Source organism: Rhea americana, unplaced genomic scaffold (genome assembly GCF_003343005.1).
Source record: "Rhea americana isolate MKP2758 unplaced genomic scaffold, rheAme1 scaffold_351, whole genome shotgun sequence".
In the NCBI taxonomy this organism is placed as follows: domain Eukaryota; kingdom Metazoa; phylum Chordata; class Aves; order Rheiformes; family Rheidae; genus Rhea; species Rhea americana.
In genome coordinates, this window is record NW_028186481.1 from 274,407 (window position 1) to 290,457 (window position 16,051).

Sequence of the window (16,051 nt, forward strand, 5' to 3'; positions counted from 1 at the left end):
TAAAGGTGACTTTAATCCAGAGTAGTCTGATTTCAGGGAGTTCACCTGTGTAAGAGGAATAGAGAGGCAAGTCTGTTGACTCAGAGCAAGCTCAACTGCAGCAAGCGATCTCTGGGGGAGCAGAGCATGCAGATGCRCTTGGACTTTTATTCCCCCTCCAACCTCCCCTCTCTGGGGAGAGCTGCCTCCTCTGCAGCACGGCAGGGTACAGCACACAGACCAGCTTCAGACAGYAGTGGCAGCAGCCTTAGTTGTCTAGCAGGGGACTTTAGGTTTTAGGCACACTAGGAAGTCAGAAGCCCATCCAGAGACAGCCTCCAGTCGCAGGCCTACAACAGCAACCACACATCCATAGTAAGAAACTGGGCTCAGCRTAGCCCAGCTCACATCTTCCACTACAGTACAACTACCAACAGGCATACCATCAACCCTCACATCACTGAAAAACAACCAGAAAGGCACATGAAATCACTGAAGCATCAGGAGAGCTTAAAACTGCAGACACTCACCTCTTTTTGTCACATAGCCAGGTCAGTAAGAGCTACAGCCCCTCTTTGCTGAAGAAAGGYGTTTTCTAATAGAGCAGCTCGTATRCTAAGGGCCAGCTGCTCCAGCCTTAGCATCACTCTCCAGCTCCCTGGTGGGTCCCTTCTAATGGGCACTGGCACAGCTGATCTGAATGAGGAGCTTCAGCATCACAGAGATAAATGTGAAGTGAAAGTGGTGTAATACAGGGTCAGGGAAGAACATTGTGTGACTCTGAGCTTTGCAACAGCCCAGCTCAGGCAGAGTACTTCCTGCATCAGCAAAGTTCAGGAACAGGCCAAGAAAAGCAGGATCAAAGTATTTTATTTCTTTAGTGTTCTGCTGATGAGATTTAGGAACTAGCAGTCCCCTGGCTCTCAATATTTCTCTACATCTATTACAAACTTTAGAGGGCCCTGTCCTTGTGGTCAAGCAAGGTTGCTGCTTCACATGCAGTGGGAATGAGAAATGAACGAACTGTGGACAGCAATCTAGTGGCGTATGTAAAGATTTGGGAAAGCTCTCAGATCAACTCTTTCTAGTAAGAATTTAGTAGTTAATGCTCCCTATATTAACTCTAAACCTACTAGTTATGGGGGGGGGAACTGCAGGACTCACCCCAATTCCAATTGTTTTTGCAGAAAGGAGATTGACTGCACTTGCACTGCCACAGACCTGAGAGGCACACAGAAGCATGCCAAGGTAGGAAACAGAGGAAGTGGTTTTAGCTTGGGAGTGTTGGGTGCTCACCTCCAGCAGACCTTTCTGCACAGCAAGTGCTTCCTAGTTAAACTGGATTGACTTTGCCATTGCAGGGAGAGCAGTCCACTGCTTCTAATTACACTGCTAGTTCTCCTCCATCAGAAGAACAGTTAGGCTGCTGCTGCTCTCTTCCCTATCCATGCTAGCTAYGAGTCATTCATTGCCAGATCCCTTCCCCACTTCCCATGCCCATCTCACCTGGGAGCTTAGGAAACAATGTTTTGGCTAGCCTCAGTAGAGCACAGGTAGCCTTGGCCAGCTGCACAGCCTTTAGCTTTTGCTGACTCCATGACAGTACTGGGTCTTTTCGCAGTTTGTTAGGTGGACGATGAGCAAGGAGGAGGCAGTGGGGGAAGCTAGTCCCAGAGTGTGTGTTCAAGCAGAGCTGTCAGTGGGCTGCTTTTCAGGAGGCTGTCTCCAAGCTCTTCCCTCGAGACAGGGGACGTGGCAGTGTCAGAACAGGCATCATGTCTGTGGCATTAGGAGTGAAACAAGAATGATGCCCTCCACTTCTCCTTGGCCTGGGAGGATTGCCTACCAGCTTCCCCCACTGCTTATTCCTTGCCAAAAGCAGGGGTCAGATGCAATATCAAATGCTTCCTCTTACCCTTCTCTGCTGGGCAGCCTCTCACTGATCTCACGCAAATCACACGGATCAAAGGAGTGCAACTTCACTCCAACTTTCTTTCCTTCCTTCCTGGTCTCTGATCACCCATGTAACAAATCCCCATGTGAACATGGCTTTGAGACTTCCCAGGAGACTGCACACTCCTTCTCAGTGATTTGAAAACTAAAGCAGCTAAAGGTTTTGTTTTTTAAAATATATTAATCAGCAAGTTTTGGGGGTAGGGAGAGAACCCTGCTAGGGACTGACTGCTGCCAATCCCACTTTTTAATACTCCAGAGAACTGTACCAACAAAGTTCCCCAAAGTAGGCCCTGGGAGAAACCAAGAGTTAGTAAATTCCTTCCTTTTTTCTTACCTGAGTTTCAAGGGTGTAGTGCTTCAAGGACAAACGAACCCAGATCCTGATCTATCAGATGTTGCACAGTCATGTAGAAAAGGCTGAATGTCCTCTATGTCCAAAACACTACTGAGAGTTATGTACAAAAAGAATAACAAAAGCTGTGAGATATATTTATGCAAAGATGATATGCCTGGCAGCATTTAAAACAGACCACAGAAATCCTGAGCCTGAACACCTTTCTACAGTCACCAGGAAAACATTCTTTTTCCTCTTCAGAGAGGAAAAAGACTAGACTAAAAAGACTAGACTAGCTGTATTGATTCAGGGATAGAAACTGTTTGTTCTGTGCTCTGCTGTTAATGCAAAGGTTCACAGACTTCTTAACTGACGGATGTTGATCCAAACGTGCTAGTCCCAGACAGCTTCCCTAACGACCTGACACCAGTGCTCACAGTCCGTTCAGACTGCAGAACGTCAGGCTGGGRATCTGTCCATCTTGACTGATTGTACGCGAGTGAGGTGCTCCCTCCCCATTCCCCTTGATGGGAAATTTTCCGTTCCCATATTCTTTTCCTCAGGAGGAACTGATCTGCGTTGCGACCCCTCTAGCCCAGTCATGGTGGAAAGGGTCACAGTAACAATACACTAAGTAGATCGGTGCATCATAATGCCCTTGAAGGGGAATTTTGTTTCAGCAGCAGTCCAGAGTACGTTCCCACCAAGATCAGCAACACCAAGGCACCATGTGCCCAGACGACTTACATACAGTCACTAAGGTCTGGTAACTGCTGCATGGCACAAAGGCAGCAGGCAGGCAGAAGCCATCGACACCAAATAGACAGGAAAGCTAATCAGGTACTGGAGCTCAGACATACAAGCCTCTTCCAAAATATGCAGCAGACTGTTGGCTCCATCCCTTCCCTCGTGAATCACACGCCCACCTGAAACACAGAGTCCTCTGCCCGTCTGTCAGGACCAGCCGGAGCTACATACTGGGTTTCTGTTCCCCGGAGATGTGTAAAGCGAGTGTGAGAGCACAGGCTGAAGGGACTGGGTGGAAGAAGATCCAAGAATGACAAGAAGGGAAGTCTCCATGTCACGGAGGGTGGGAGCCAAAGGCTTATAACTATGTCAAGTGCCTCAGCCTCTTTTCATATATCACCTCCTGTGATTTCCCAAATACTTGAGTTGTAGCAAATTTACAAGACATGCTTTTACAGCACTTATTTAAAAAGCGATCATACAAATATGTTGTAGACATTATCCTTGAACAGAGGCAGATTTGCCTGTCCACCAGAACCCCACACAGAGGCTGACATAGTCCTGACTGACGTGGCCCTGCACTGCACTGGAATCGGCTTCCCAAGCACGGCACTTGGCTGTTGCACTTCACAGACCCACGCTCTTGGTAGGCGAGAGGATTCAGTGTACAGGGGCCCTGCAGTTTCTTCTGGCATTAGCTTAATCATCAGGTTCAGTCTCCTTTTCTCGTCTAGGAACAAGAACAAGGAAGGATGATAAGACTTAAAAAAGCAGAAGTCAAAAAGATCAAGTAACTGTCACCCAGGGAACAAAGGACTAGGATACAGAGGTTTGGGGAAATATAGCTGTAAACTGAATTAATTTCATGTTTCTGTTCAGTTCCCAAACCAGCCAGCCTTTGTGTGAGCTTCAGTATCTGCAATAGCTAGAAGGTGTTAGAGTCAGGATGAAGCACTAGCACAAATGGAGGGCACACAGCCTGGCACTGCACAGGGCCACCYCATACACTGGCTGGACTGTGCAGCTATACAAGTCACTCCAAGAGTACAAAATCCTGATCTTTTGCTTGTGGCTGCATGATTCAAACAGAGGAGATGAGCAGAACACCTTAAGTTGCATTGTCCATGTATCCTAAGGAATCCATAACATCTGCCTCTACTCAGCATAAGTAATCCCTCATTACTGCCACGAGCAACCTTCGCTTTTCACTTTCTGGTCCAATATGACTCTCAAGACTCGACTGGGCTTTGAGTCTTGACACACTTTGTTCATGAGTAGCTCTTTAGGCAGCTGTATTTAGTATCTGTACGACACGGTATCTTTGCAGGTCTGACAGAACCCAACAATGAACTGTCATGAACTACCCTGGGAAGGCAATGCAGCCATGACACATGCAACTCCTACGTGGCTGTGCACTTGCTATGGATTCACAGTGGTGTAACAGAGCAGCCACTGTCCTACATTATGTAAGAGTGGGGTATTATGACCCTCTCCTTGTTTTCTGTGGACAGAAAACAGCTCCTTGCAGGATATTTCTGTTCATCCTTAYGTCACACCTGTGGGCGTTAGTGCTTTGCTTATCACAGGGACCAGAAATGGACCAAATCCCCAGTGACCTTCCCCAGCCTAGGATACTGTGCTCTTTGGAAGAAACGTGTAAAGTAGCATGGCTACAATCACCAGAAATCACCCTTTAGGGAGGCAGCATGTGCCCTGATGTCACTTGAGCTCACCTTGTTACCCTAGCTGTCCCTATAATGCCATTACTAAAGATCATTACATCAGATCCCCTGTGGACAGGCAGTTGGTTGTGCTGCCCACACACCTACCTCTTTGGCCCAGAAGATACGACCTCCAGTGGTGAACACAGCTGCTTCCGAATATACTCCCTCGATCTAATATCAGCCTGGAATTAAGGAGGAAGACTGATGACAAGGGACTGATCAGCCAGCTTGGTGCCCCCTTAGTTATCTTAGTAAGCCCCCGCACACCCTCACGTCAGTACATCACAAATAGTCCTAGCACAACTGCCTTGCAAAGAGAAACTTGTTTCTTTTCTTGTTCGAGTTCTGTGTCCCACTGCAAGTTGGTCAAGAGACTGAAGACTTACAGTGAAGAAATAAAGGGTCCTGGACTAAACAGCCTTGATGAAGTACAATTCATTTCAGAAGCAGAGATAATGTTCTCCGAATCCTGGCTGTCTGCCCCTAACTTTTTCATGGGAACAAGGAGGTGACGCTGAACACAGAGGAGACAGTGGGCACAGAGAGTTCGTGCCAAGCACTGCTGCAAGCTCACTCAGCCTTGGCTTCTCCCAAGTACTGCAGGATGAACAACCAGACTAGAAAGCAGATTGGCTTACTCAGCAAATCCTTGTAGCAGCTCAGATGAGTGCAGCCAGCCTTCTCCAAAGGTCTCTATAAGACCTGAAGGATGAATTAACACAGACTTCCAGCACACATTGCAATACAGTGAGTCTTTTCACAGCAAACACTGACCCAGCTGGAATCCTTGCCAGGCTGAGAACTGCAACAGCCTCTCTTACCTTGCACCTACACTGAATAGTTCCTAAAATGACCTCCAAATGGTTCAGGGATGTGACAGGCCAGTAAGGACTTCCAGAAGCTAAGCAAGAACTGGCCAGTGGTAAAGTGAGAATTGGTGAGGTGATGGACTGTTTTCCCATTGTGCTTTGTTTCTCAGTCAGAGCAACAACCCCACCCTCCCCACTTTCTTGAACCCTGGCAACAGAGCCAAGCTGGAAAAGAGCTGGAAGTCTGAGAAAGATCTAGTGCCTCCACCTTTCAAACTGACCCAGATGACTACTTCTGCATACAGGCACCCTCAAGCACAATCTGGGAAAGTGTAATGAGTAGCCAGGCCCCTCCATGGACCTTCTCTGGAAATAGCTCAGGACCTCGAGTCCAAGCCCACTGTCTGATGAGTAACAAGAGAGAGGGAACAGATTTGTTAGAACCTTGAAGACAGGAGAGAAGTCCTCCTTCCCTGGAAAGAAAACATCCCCCAAAGTAAATCAGTCCTCCCACTGAACAAAGAAGAACTGCTCAACCACCCTTGACACTCCGTAAATGGATCACATGGAATCAGGGATGAGTGGAGGAGGTTTCCGCTGAGATGTCCCAGAGAGCTTTTAGAAGTAGTAAAGTGAAGACCTTCAGCTTACACCAGTGTACAAAAGGATGTCCCCTAGTCCCCAGAAAGTTGTTGGAGTGCCATAACCATACGGATGCGACAGCAGACCTCTGCAGCACTGCAAGGCAATTTAACACCAAGCAGAGGCTCATAGATCCCTCTTCAAAAGGTGGGTAAATACTACAGCATTTTATTCATTTGCCCTGGGGCAGCAGAATGCTACAGAGCCACAGCATTTGCTGTCTCTAGACCCTGRACCCTACTTGTGCTAGAGCTTGCTCCCTACCTGCCATTCCCAGTGGGAGGACTGCTCCAGCGTGAGTCAGTCACCCTGGTAACAGTCAATCTGCTGCTGGGAGCCTCTCAAAGAGGTGACAGAGCTCGTTACACAAACACTGCATCTTGGTGTTCCTAGCTGCTCCACTGCATGAGTCAGCTGCAACCACTCTTAAATATCCAGTTTTGGCCAAGAGGCTTTGGACCTTGACAGCACTTGAGCAAGCTTCAAATAGACTGACCCCATTGACAATGTACCTCCAAATGGAAGAGAAATGCATCTTAATTGTGGGCTTCTTCCTGCAAACGTGCTACAAGGGCTCACTGGTGCCAGAAGCAATTCTGGYTTAGAGACACTGGCAGCTGTGCATGAGGGAGGGTGCCGAGACTCAGTATCTCATTCCCGCTGGATTATCTAACAACTTCTTTGAGAGGAATATGCCTGTGGAGGTCCATCACAGGGCAAAGAAAGCCTGAGGATGAGGCAAGGGATGAGATGCCCCTGCCCATCTCTGGACTTGCAGATGAAGTTGCTACCAGTTCAAGAACTTCACCTGCTCTGGCAGACCAAGGAAATACTCATCACATTTACAGACCACAGTGAACCTTAGCTGCCCTTAACCAGACACATCCTTAGCTCTATCCCTTCTTGGCAGCACTTGCATGGCAAATGACTGAAAGACATACCTTTCACATTGTCCTGTGTATGAGCACTGMGGAGAGACAGAAATGACTGAGAAGAAGTGCCCCACAGACTCTGCTGTTATAGCTTTCATGTACAGTCAGTAAAATAGGAGCARTATTCAAGAACTAGGCTAACTGGGACTCCCACTGTTGCTGCAATCAGGCGCAGGCTGCAGCTTTCATGCTCAGAGCACTCTGAGACCATCCATGGTTGTTTCAGCTATGATACTGATGTTCCCAAACAATTAGCTTTGGTGGTGGCTACTYAAATGAGAAATAGGGTTCTCCCCTCCACTGAAGACTGTAAATTAGGAGGGGCAGCTATGGAGAGGGCTGTGAAGAGCTTGGAAAGATGAGGATCCAGCAAACAAGAGAGTTCTCAAGATGACATGAGATGAAAAGAGAGAAGCTGGTATTGGCCATTCTTGGACTCATCCCTGTACCCATCCATTTACTACTTCTGTTCCAGCAGTTGCATGATGCAGCAACAGATGGAGAACCACACCACTAGTCTGCTGCATATCCTTTCCCCTAGGCAAGAGCTTGGCTCATCCTGCCTATGTGCCTTGCAGGCTGGCTGTGTGATGGTAATTATGCAGCTAAAGCAGGTAAAAACATCCAATAAAAGCAGATAGAGACAAGATACAAGCACATCCTTGGCTCTATCCCTTCTTGGCAGCACTTGCATGGCAAATGACTGAAAGACATACCTTTCACATTGTCCTGTGTACGAGCACAACAGCAAGGCTGCCAAGCAAGACAACAGGAGCATGTTTACATTCCAGGTCATATCAGTGCTAAGGCCCCTGAGCTTTGCTTTCTAGTTGAATCCCTGCTAGGGCCGAAAATCAGAACGTTTAAGGCTGAGATTTGACCACATTCATGGTTTACTGCCCTCCTCTTGCWTCAAATTGAGCTCAGAGCCATTGCTAGACTTCATCAAACCCCTCCTCATGCAAGTGTCCTGTTCTTCCCTTCCTCTTCTGATTTACTCTCCTGCGATATGAGTCCTTGAGAGTCAGGGCAAGCAAACAGGAAATTACTACCTTGATCCTAACTTTATATAAGTAGAGAATTGCTACCCACCCCATCCTCACCAAAAGGTCAGTCTGGGCCTTAAATGCAAAAATAGGTCTCAATGGCTCTGATCAGCCTCATCTGAGGCCTTCATCCATACCTTCTGTCCCTGGGGCCAGGAGTTCTAATTAAGCTCAGACCTGAGTATTCAGTCTCCAGCAATACTGGATAGCACGTGGTCAGAACTGGACTAGAAGAATACCAATAGAAAACTCCAAAGCTATAGAAAGTGTTGCTAGACATTTATTTGATATTCCTGTTCCCCAGAACCGCTACTGGTCAGCTTTCCAGTGCTGTACTGTATTAGCCTATGACTCTTGGATGTTTTCACAAACATACAGATCCCTGTTTCTAGGCTAACTTCCAGCACTGGCAGATCTTTACATTCTCTTAAAGTTTTTCTTTCCCAGAAACTTCCTTTTTCCAAAACACTGCTACAGGGTGACATTTCAGAAAAGCTGATGTGCCCCACCTCAAAGATAACAGTATCTCTCTCCCCTTAAAAAGCAGTTTGTGACCTTTACAGCTGGAAAAGCTTCACAGCATATGATGATCATGCTAGTAAAGCGGGTTAGTACATCCCTGGTGGTTGTCCTTGAAGCATTTGCAACTCTCATCATTATTCTTCTTCTGAARAGTCTCTCCCCTACCTCAACAAGTTCCCTACCATTTTCTTCCCATCCCTGCCAGCTCCCAGTCAGGCCTCTGAGGTGGAGACTCTGCCTGCTCACTGCTGGAAATGCAGCTCCATAACTGCTTAACAATTCTGCAAGCTAGAGAATGAAAACTACTTACATAAGGAGTGGTTTGTTTGGGAGACTTTTTTCCCTTCTCTCTATAATTGGACAGTTTCATAACTGAACTGACAAATAACTTTGATCACTCTTCAGGATAAGAGATTACGTGATGTATTTTATAACAAGAGAAAGAGGTTGTTCAGTGAAGTCCCTACTGGGAGATCAAGGTAGGAAGAGTCAGATCTACAAACAATTTTTCTAGGGAAAAAAAAATCACAGTCCAAGTTCTGCTGATAACATAAGCTAATGCTTGATTAGGTGGCAAGTTACCGACCAGTCCTCACTCCTAACACAGTGCTGAGAGACAGCTTAACCTAGCGTATTAACCAAGAGGCTAATCAATAAGATGGATAACTGTCCCGTAATAATCCTCACAGATTGCTTCTATTTTAAGAGGGGACTAGTGCTGGCATTAGGGTATGGAATTGTTGCTTTGCCTGTTTTATGAGGGGGCACTGGTCATCCATGTGTACACAGCAAGTTTGTAGTTGGGGGCTACATCTCAAAGCCTTAAGAGTTTCAGGTCTTCAGCTATTGATTTCCCCACTGGCAGCATGAGCTATTTACACAAAGGGTAGAGACGATGGCTTGTTTTCCAGTTCTTGATTGGATAAGTGTTTAATACTTCATGTAGAATGACCTGCAGAAATTAACAGGTCTGGGCAGGCCTACTTCTGTCCTTCTTGGTGGGCTAGAGCAACAGACTGCCCCATCAGCAACATCCTGAGCCAGCAGGAACCAGCTGGGCAAGATGCCAGCTGGAGCTAAAAGGATCATCAAGTGAGCAGAAGCCTGGTGTGCAGCCAACCAGGAAGTTGAAACAGCAAAAGTAGAAGAATCAGTTCCAGTGCAATCGTTGTCAGCTGGAAAGGGTTAAAAGCTTCTGTTACTCACGCTGTACACGGGAATTCTGGGTCTAGGCAGGCTTAGAGCATGGGCAAACAATGGAGACGGGTTCTGACTTCTGCCAGAAGTAGGCAAGGGTAGCTGCTCTCAGAAGGGCTTCGTTTTGTTCCAGTGCTGCTCAGTTTGAAAGTTTTGCTTATGATGCTTACGATGACAGCTCTTACCTACCTCAAACCCTCTCTCTAGGTAGTTCTAAAAGATCAAATCTCTGCAGAGAATCATCAAAATCTGACAAGCTGACTGAGTAAGAAGACCACCCCTCTGCAAGCAAAATTCGCCTAATAAGCCTTACAGTTACACATGGAGTAAGGCTTATATAGGATGTAAATACTTACTGTAACTAATAATGAGCTTCCCTCTGCTTCCTCTGAAAGATCGCTTCTCCCACCTGCTTCCAAGCCACAGTTCCTTTGGTAGCATGACCGTATATATCACGGGTCAAATCAAATCACTTCTGACTACTGCCTAGATACTGTTCCATGCTCAGCAAGCACAGCATGTCCTATACAGCCCGGCCAGCCATTCCTCTAGGAACGTGGAAAGTTTAAGTTCCCACAACAGCTGCACAGTACTACATAATCTGCAGCATAGTACTGTCTTTACATAAGCCATAATCACAGCCTCAAGAAGGTATCAGCAGCTGAGCTCTCTTTAGAGTAGTATACCAGAACTTTCAAAGAAAGCTGAAGTCTTTCACTGGACACTGAAAAAGCTGCGAGCACACCACCCATCAGGTCTGCAAGTTAGTCCCAGAGACATGCCATAGCAGAGTCCAAGGAAGTCACCTAGGACAAGACCCACTGCAGCTTTCTACTTCCAAGTTTAGGTGCCCAAGATCTTAGATTTCCAGCACTATGCCATGTCAAGATCTGACAGATCTCACCTTTTTTCATTTTCACCCAGTTCCTCCTTGATTCCCTTAGGTCAGTACATTCTACACTGCAGTTTGTGGAATGGTGATAGATTCTCTAGGATCACTTGCAAAATGCCATACACTCCCATTCTGTTGTACCCAGAAAGTTAAAAAAGTATTTCCAAAACCAATTTTTTTTTTAACTCTTTCATGAAAGCACTTATCATAGTTACCACACAGAGGAAGTGTGATGGGGAGAAGCCTGTTTTGAATTTTAGCAGATCTTTTTTCCAACTAGGTGAATTTATCCCATGAAAAGGTTTAAGCGTCCTTATCCTATGCCAGTCCTCTGTCTCTACATTAAACACACTCTTTTCTGGATCTCAAATCCCTCTGCAAGGAAAGTGGCCATTCCATTCCATCACTTTAAATGAAGGTTGTAGTTAGAGAATTGGAAGAATCTCAAACCACAGATAACTGCTGTAGTGAGCTGAAAACAGAATGAAGGTAATGGAAAGCTGCAAGACACCTATTTGTTTCCAAAAGGAATGCTTTTCCTCTGAACATGACAAACTGCAGGGCTAGCTTAGAGCTCTGCTGAGGCATTTGTCCCTTGCTGGAAGAGATTACATAAGAAGATCTATCAGCCTGCTCAAGTCTGGCAGGTAGTGGTGTATGAGATCAGAAAATCTACTTTCTGGTTTGGGTGCTCCAAGGATTATTTCTCAGTTTTTGTCTGGTTTTAACTATAGACTCAATATTCTGTTTTCAAAAAACACTGCAGTACCAAACAGAAGTTCCTATTTGTGGAGACTGTATAACAGCCCTCAGCACGATCTTCTTAGCACTGCTCTGACGAGCTGCAGAGCAAAGGTGGTGAGACACCTGACAYGCACTGAGGTATAGCAATGCCAACTCCATGTTTCAGGCAATGCTGCAAATAGAAACATCTGAACAGGCCCTAGTCTGAACACACAGTGGGTCAGGCCCACCTGAGTCAATAATGGCAGGGTGACCCTGACAGAAGGGAAGCATTTGTCAGGCTAGAAGTCCTGGAGGTTTTACACTCTCCAGATCCTTTCCTCCAGCCCTGCTGTGATTTAATTAGTCTGAGGCAGAGCCCTGGTGGCAGCTGCGCTTCACTGAATGCAATCCAGTGCTGTCACCTACTGGCTGCCTGTCGCCCCAGAGCCCGCAGCTCCTTGCAGAGTGCAGTAGCAGAGAAAAGCCCAGAGGAGCAGCACTGCAGTCTGTGCTAGGCTCACAGTGCCCAGGAAAACTGCATTTCCAGCTCCTCTGTATTAYAAACATCAGCATAATAGAAACTGCCCGCAAACAGGAACCAAGAAATCAGTCAGACTGGGTCTGCACTGAGGGTTGTGTATGCTTCTGAGCACTGCGTCAGAAGGAGAAGCAAAGAGGAAGGAAGGACCAGTTGGAGCTTTACCACTTAAATGACAATACAGCAGGCTGGAGAGAACAGCCCAGGAAGTTGGACGGCTACAATTGCAGAAGTATGGGCAGCTGAGGCCCTCGCATATCATCATATGCTTGGTATCCACAGCTGACATGCCTCCTCCACTGCCTATTTGCCTGCTTCCCTGTTTCAGACCTGCGTTTTCCTTCTTCAGTTCCCCCTATTTTTGTACCTGTCGGATAGGCTCCGGAATCCGGTACCTGCAGCAAGACTTGACTAGATGCACAGCTGTCTCCAGGCACACCCTATGGCCCACAGAGATATAAAGGGGCTTAGAGCTGTTGTTGCAGCTACGCAGGACCTGTGCATTCACAAATGAGAAAGATCAAATACTTAAGGGGCTTATTTTGAACAAATACAAAGTGATATATGAATTATAAGCCAGTCAACCCACTTTCAGAATGGGTCTGCATCTGGCATGTCCCAGCTTTCTTGATCCTCTACTTCCCACTAGTGATCTAGTGAGGAGATAGTGATCTCCTCACAGGGACTGCCACAGAATCACAGATTCTGTCTGCCCTGTTAACTCTTCCCTAAATGCTTCACACTGCTCAGAGAAGTAGTGTGCAGATCTGCTAATGCAGACTGTGCTGAAATATCACTGGGGGATGATGTTTCTTAAATCTGCTCTCTTCTTGTGCAGCACTGTTCTGAGACATAAGCTCCCATTTTGCATCCTGGGAAACTGCTACAGAACTGGTACATTTCCTTGACTGTCATTCATGAACACGGATACTGGGGCATGGCACCTCACATGAATATATGCAACACCTGAATGGCCACCCCTTTCTAAGAATTTCTAAGAATGGTTGAGCTGACAAAATCAGTGTTACTTGCTGCTGCTCAGACCTTGTCTTCCTGAACTGATGTCACTGAGACACTCCTACTACAGAGAGAAAAATTTTCAATGYTTCCAGTTACATGAAGCTTGAAGACTCATGGATGGGAAGGTGGATTGGGAAGTCCCTCAGCTTACCATGCCCAGGACTTTCCCTGAAGTACCAGTTAGTGGGAATGCATCTCCTTCCATTTGCAGGGAACGAATCTAGAGGATAAAAGCATAGAAGGTTAGCTGGTTAGAAAGTACTTTTATGTGGCTGTCTCAATTCTCTTTGCATATTAAAGAATGGAAAGAATTCTCAGTCTGGCCTAACCTGCTCTCTGTGCAGTTCATCCCTGGCCAAGCCATCCACTTGCAGGAGATTCTTGGCCACTCCAATGCATGGTAGATCTGTCAGGACCCCTAAGTGGCAGGCCACACCAAATCCTGCCAACAAGGAGGCACAAAAGCAGTATTTGCATACTCCTCTGAAAATGCTACAACACCAATGCCAGGGCTGACGAGTCAGCCCTGCCATAAAGGGTAACTTTCCTGGAAAGAAAAACTGCCACTTTTGAGGAATCAGGAATTTGCAAGAGAACTTGATGAGTACCTGAGGGACAGGCAAAAATTCAGGTTATTAACCCATCAATACTGAGCCTCCTTTCTCCATCCCTTCTCTTTGAAACTTAGTAAGAAGATCTCTAATGTAACGCAAGACACTCTAGAACACGAATCGCAAGTGAGAGCATGGGGTCGCAGGGCTCTTTAGTGAAGACCTACCTCTATGATGCAGCAGGCCGTTCCCATCCACAAGCAGCACCTGGAAAGGCCCCCAAAAAAAAGTTATTTTCTATGCCGAGAGACACTCCAATGAGCAAACAGTATTGGTGGCCCTATGAGGAAGGAGAGGTCCATGTTTCAATCCTTTGACCTCTAGATAAGAGCCTCCACTCAGTGTGCTTTCTTTTATGTATGACTAAATAACCAGTGTACCAGCAGCATGAGCTTTTAGTTACTGGCAGTGCTTGCCATCGGTGCTATATGCAGAATGGAATTTTCATCGCCAAGGGATGCTTTGCTCGTCTTGGCTCAGCATTCCTGATACCTAAAGATAGTGCAATAGATGCTCAGTACAACTTTGACACTGAGCTTTCTGTCCTGCCAGTGAAGAGCAGCTAGATGCTGCAGCTTCAGCAGAGGGAGCATCATCTTTCAGCAGGACTCTAACTCTTCATGACATCTCTGCTTGGGACAAAAAAACATGCCACACCTGAGGTTTGAGCCTAAGCTCTTTCTGCTGAAGTCTCTGAACTGCTTCCACCAGGAAAGGGACCTCTCGGAAGGCTAAAAATCCTGCTACGTAGGGGGCTGTCACAGCAACCATCTGGCAATCCTCATACAGCACCTAGAACCACAGGAGCACAGTACAGAGAAAATGATCTCCAGCACTTACTTAGTCCTTAATTGCAGTTATATCCCCTCTCCTATTTATGTCCCTTACGCTCTCATCTTTGTAAAAGTACTCTACTACTTTTGCATCTCTCACGCAAAGCTAATGCAATTGAGTTGTGTCAGTCTCTCTCTAAGTTAGAGAAAAGGAGGGAGTACTGGGCTATTGACAGAAACATGTCCTACCATGCCCCACTTAAGAGTGAAGTCCTTGTAAAAAGCCAGGGCAGCTATTCAAATACACACTGGGGGACCTCAAAGTTCACACAGTCAGAGCATTATCAAAGCACCTCTGCCTCTGTAGGAACAGGTGAGAGGATTCTAAAAGAAAGCTCCAGAGACAGGAYATTAGCCAACAAATGTCCATGTAGGACAAATCAAGAATCAGGGCAGGATCTGGAAGTCAGTCCTTAAAAATTCCAGTGGCTGATACCAAACTGTTTCTCTGTTTGTGATAGGTTTTATAGTTAAAGACAATTTTTGTAGCAGGTTGAAAACCAGAAAAGAAACCAAGTATCTTTATTATTTCAAGGTAACTTGAACCTAGGATTCGTGGCAGACTGGAAAATGTACAAATTACATCTTATATTATTAACTGATTACCAGCTAAATCTCACAAATAGGACATCTATGAGTGCTACAAATGCTTTAATTTGCTCTCCTGGTATGTGCTAACAACAATCCGTTGTGTCTCTTTCCAGGTCRCACCTGAAATTGATTACTTCCAATATTGATCTAATCATTTAGTTTTCTGTGCCTGTCCACAGGCAACATCTCATCACCGCATTTTCTGGTTTACTCGACTGACCCTAACGCATACTAAAGCTACCCTTGAATACCTCCTAACTTCCCTGTAATTCCTAAGAACCTCTTGCGATCAGGAGCAGTTTGTATTACATATTTCCAAAATGATGTCTAGACCCTTAAACTTGTTCTTTCCCCTATTTCTCTTCCCTGCACAACACACGGATGAAAAYTTTGTTGATAACTTACTGATGTCCTATGATGCGGAGACAAAATAGGTAATAGCCTTTGAGTAAGTTTTCTATAAAAAACTCACACCACCCTAAGGAGCGGACGCGTTCACTTGCCATTACCTCAAGATCGGGGTAGCTGAGAACCACAAGGGAGGCACACGCCTTGGTGTCATCTCCTTTGACGTAGGACAAGTCCAGGCCTCCTACTCTCCCTAGGCCTGCAAAGCTTGGATCTTTCTGCCACTCCTCGGTATCCTCCTCAATCACGCTGGCCTTCAGCCGGGCTTGCTCCCTAGCGAGAGGCGGCGCGGCCGCAGTTAGAGGGCCCCTTCCCCTCAGCCCCGCTCCCCGCTCGGCGGGCAGGCAGGGCACGTCCCGCGGGCCTCTCCCAAGGCCGAGGCCCCGCTTCGGCACGGGCCCTGGGCCGGGCCGGGCCCCGCGGGCGCACCCGCAGAGCCGCCGGGGCCCGGAGGCAGGCTGCCGCTTTCCRGGCGGCCCTGCAGGCCGCGGGCACCCTCGGCCCGCTCCGAGGAGGAGGGCGCGGGCCAACGGCAGCCCGCTCG

General features: G+C 46.8%; 1 protein-coding gene across 1 annotated transcript in view; it reads right to left on the minus strand.

Annotated features, from left to right (window-relative positions):
* Window positions 1–80: 80 nt before the first annotated feature.
* The window catches only part of ENDOV (endonuclease V), a 16,772-nt gene continuing 801 nt past the window's right edge, over window positions 81–16,051 (minus strand). The window contains exons 3-10 of the mRNA XM_085311901.1: window positions 15,609–15,780; window positions 14,333–14,467; window positions 13,843–13,882; window positions 13,394–13,506; window positions 13,216–13,284; window positions 12,412–12,540; window positions 4,846–4,922; window positions 81–3,746 (exon numbers count right to left, since the gene is read on the minus strand). Of these exons, the coding sequence (XP_085168027.1) occupies window positions 3,716–3,746; window positions 4,846–4,922; window positions 12,412–12,540; window positions 13,216–13,284; window positions 13,394–13,506; window positions 13,843–13,882; window positions 14,333–14,467; window positions 15,609–15,780 (766 nt within the window). The 3' untranslated portion in view covers window positions 81–3,715. The remainder of the gene's footprint in view (window positions 3,747–4,845; window positions 4,923–12,411; window positions 12,541–13,215; window positions 13,285–13,393; window positions 13,507–13,842; window positions 13,883–14,332; window positions 14,468–15,608; window positions 15,781–16,051) is intronic.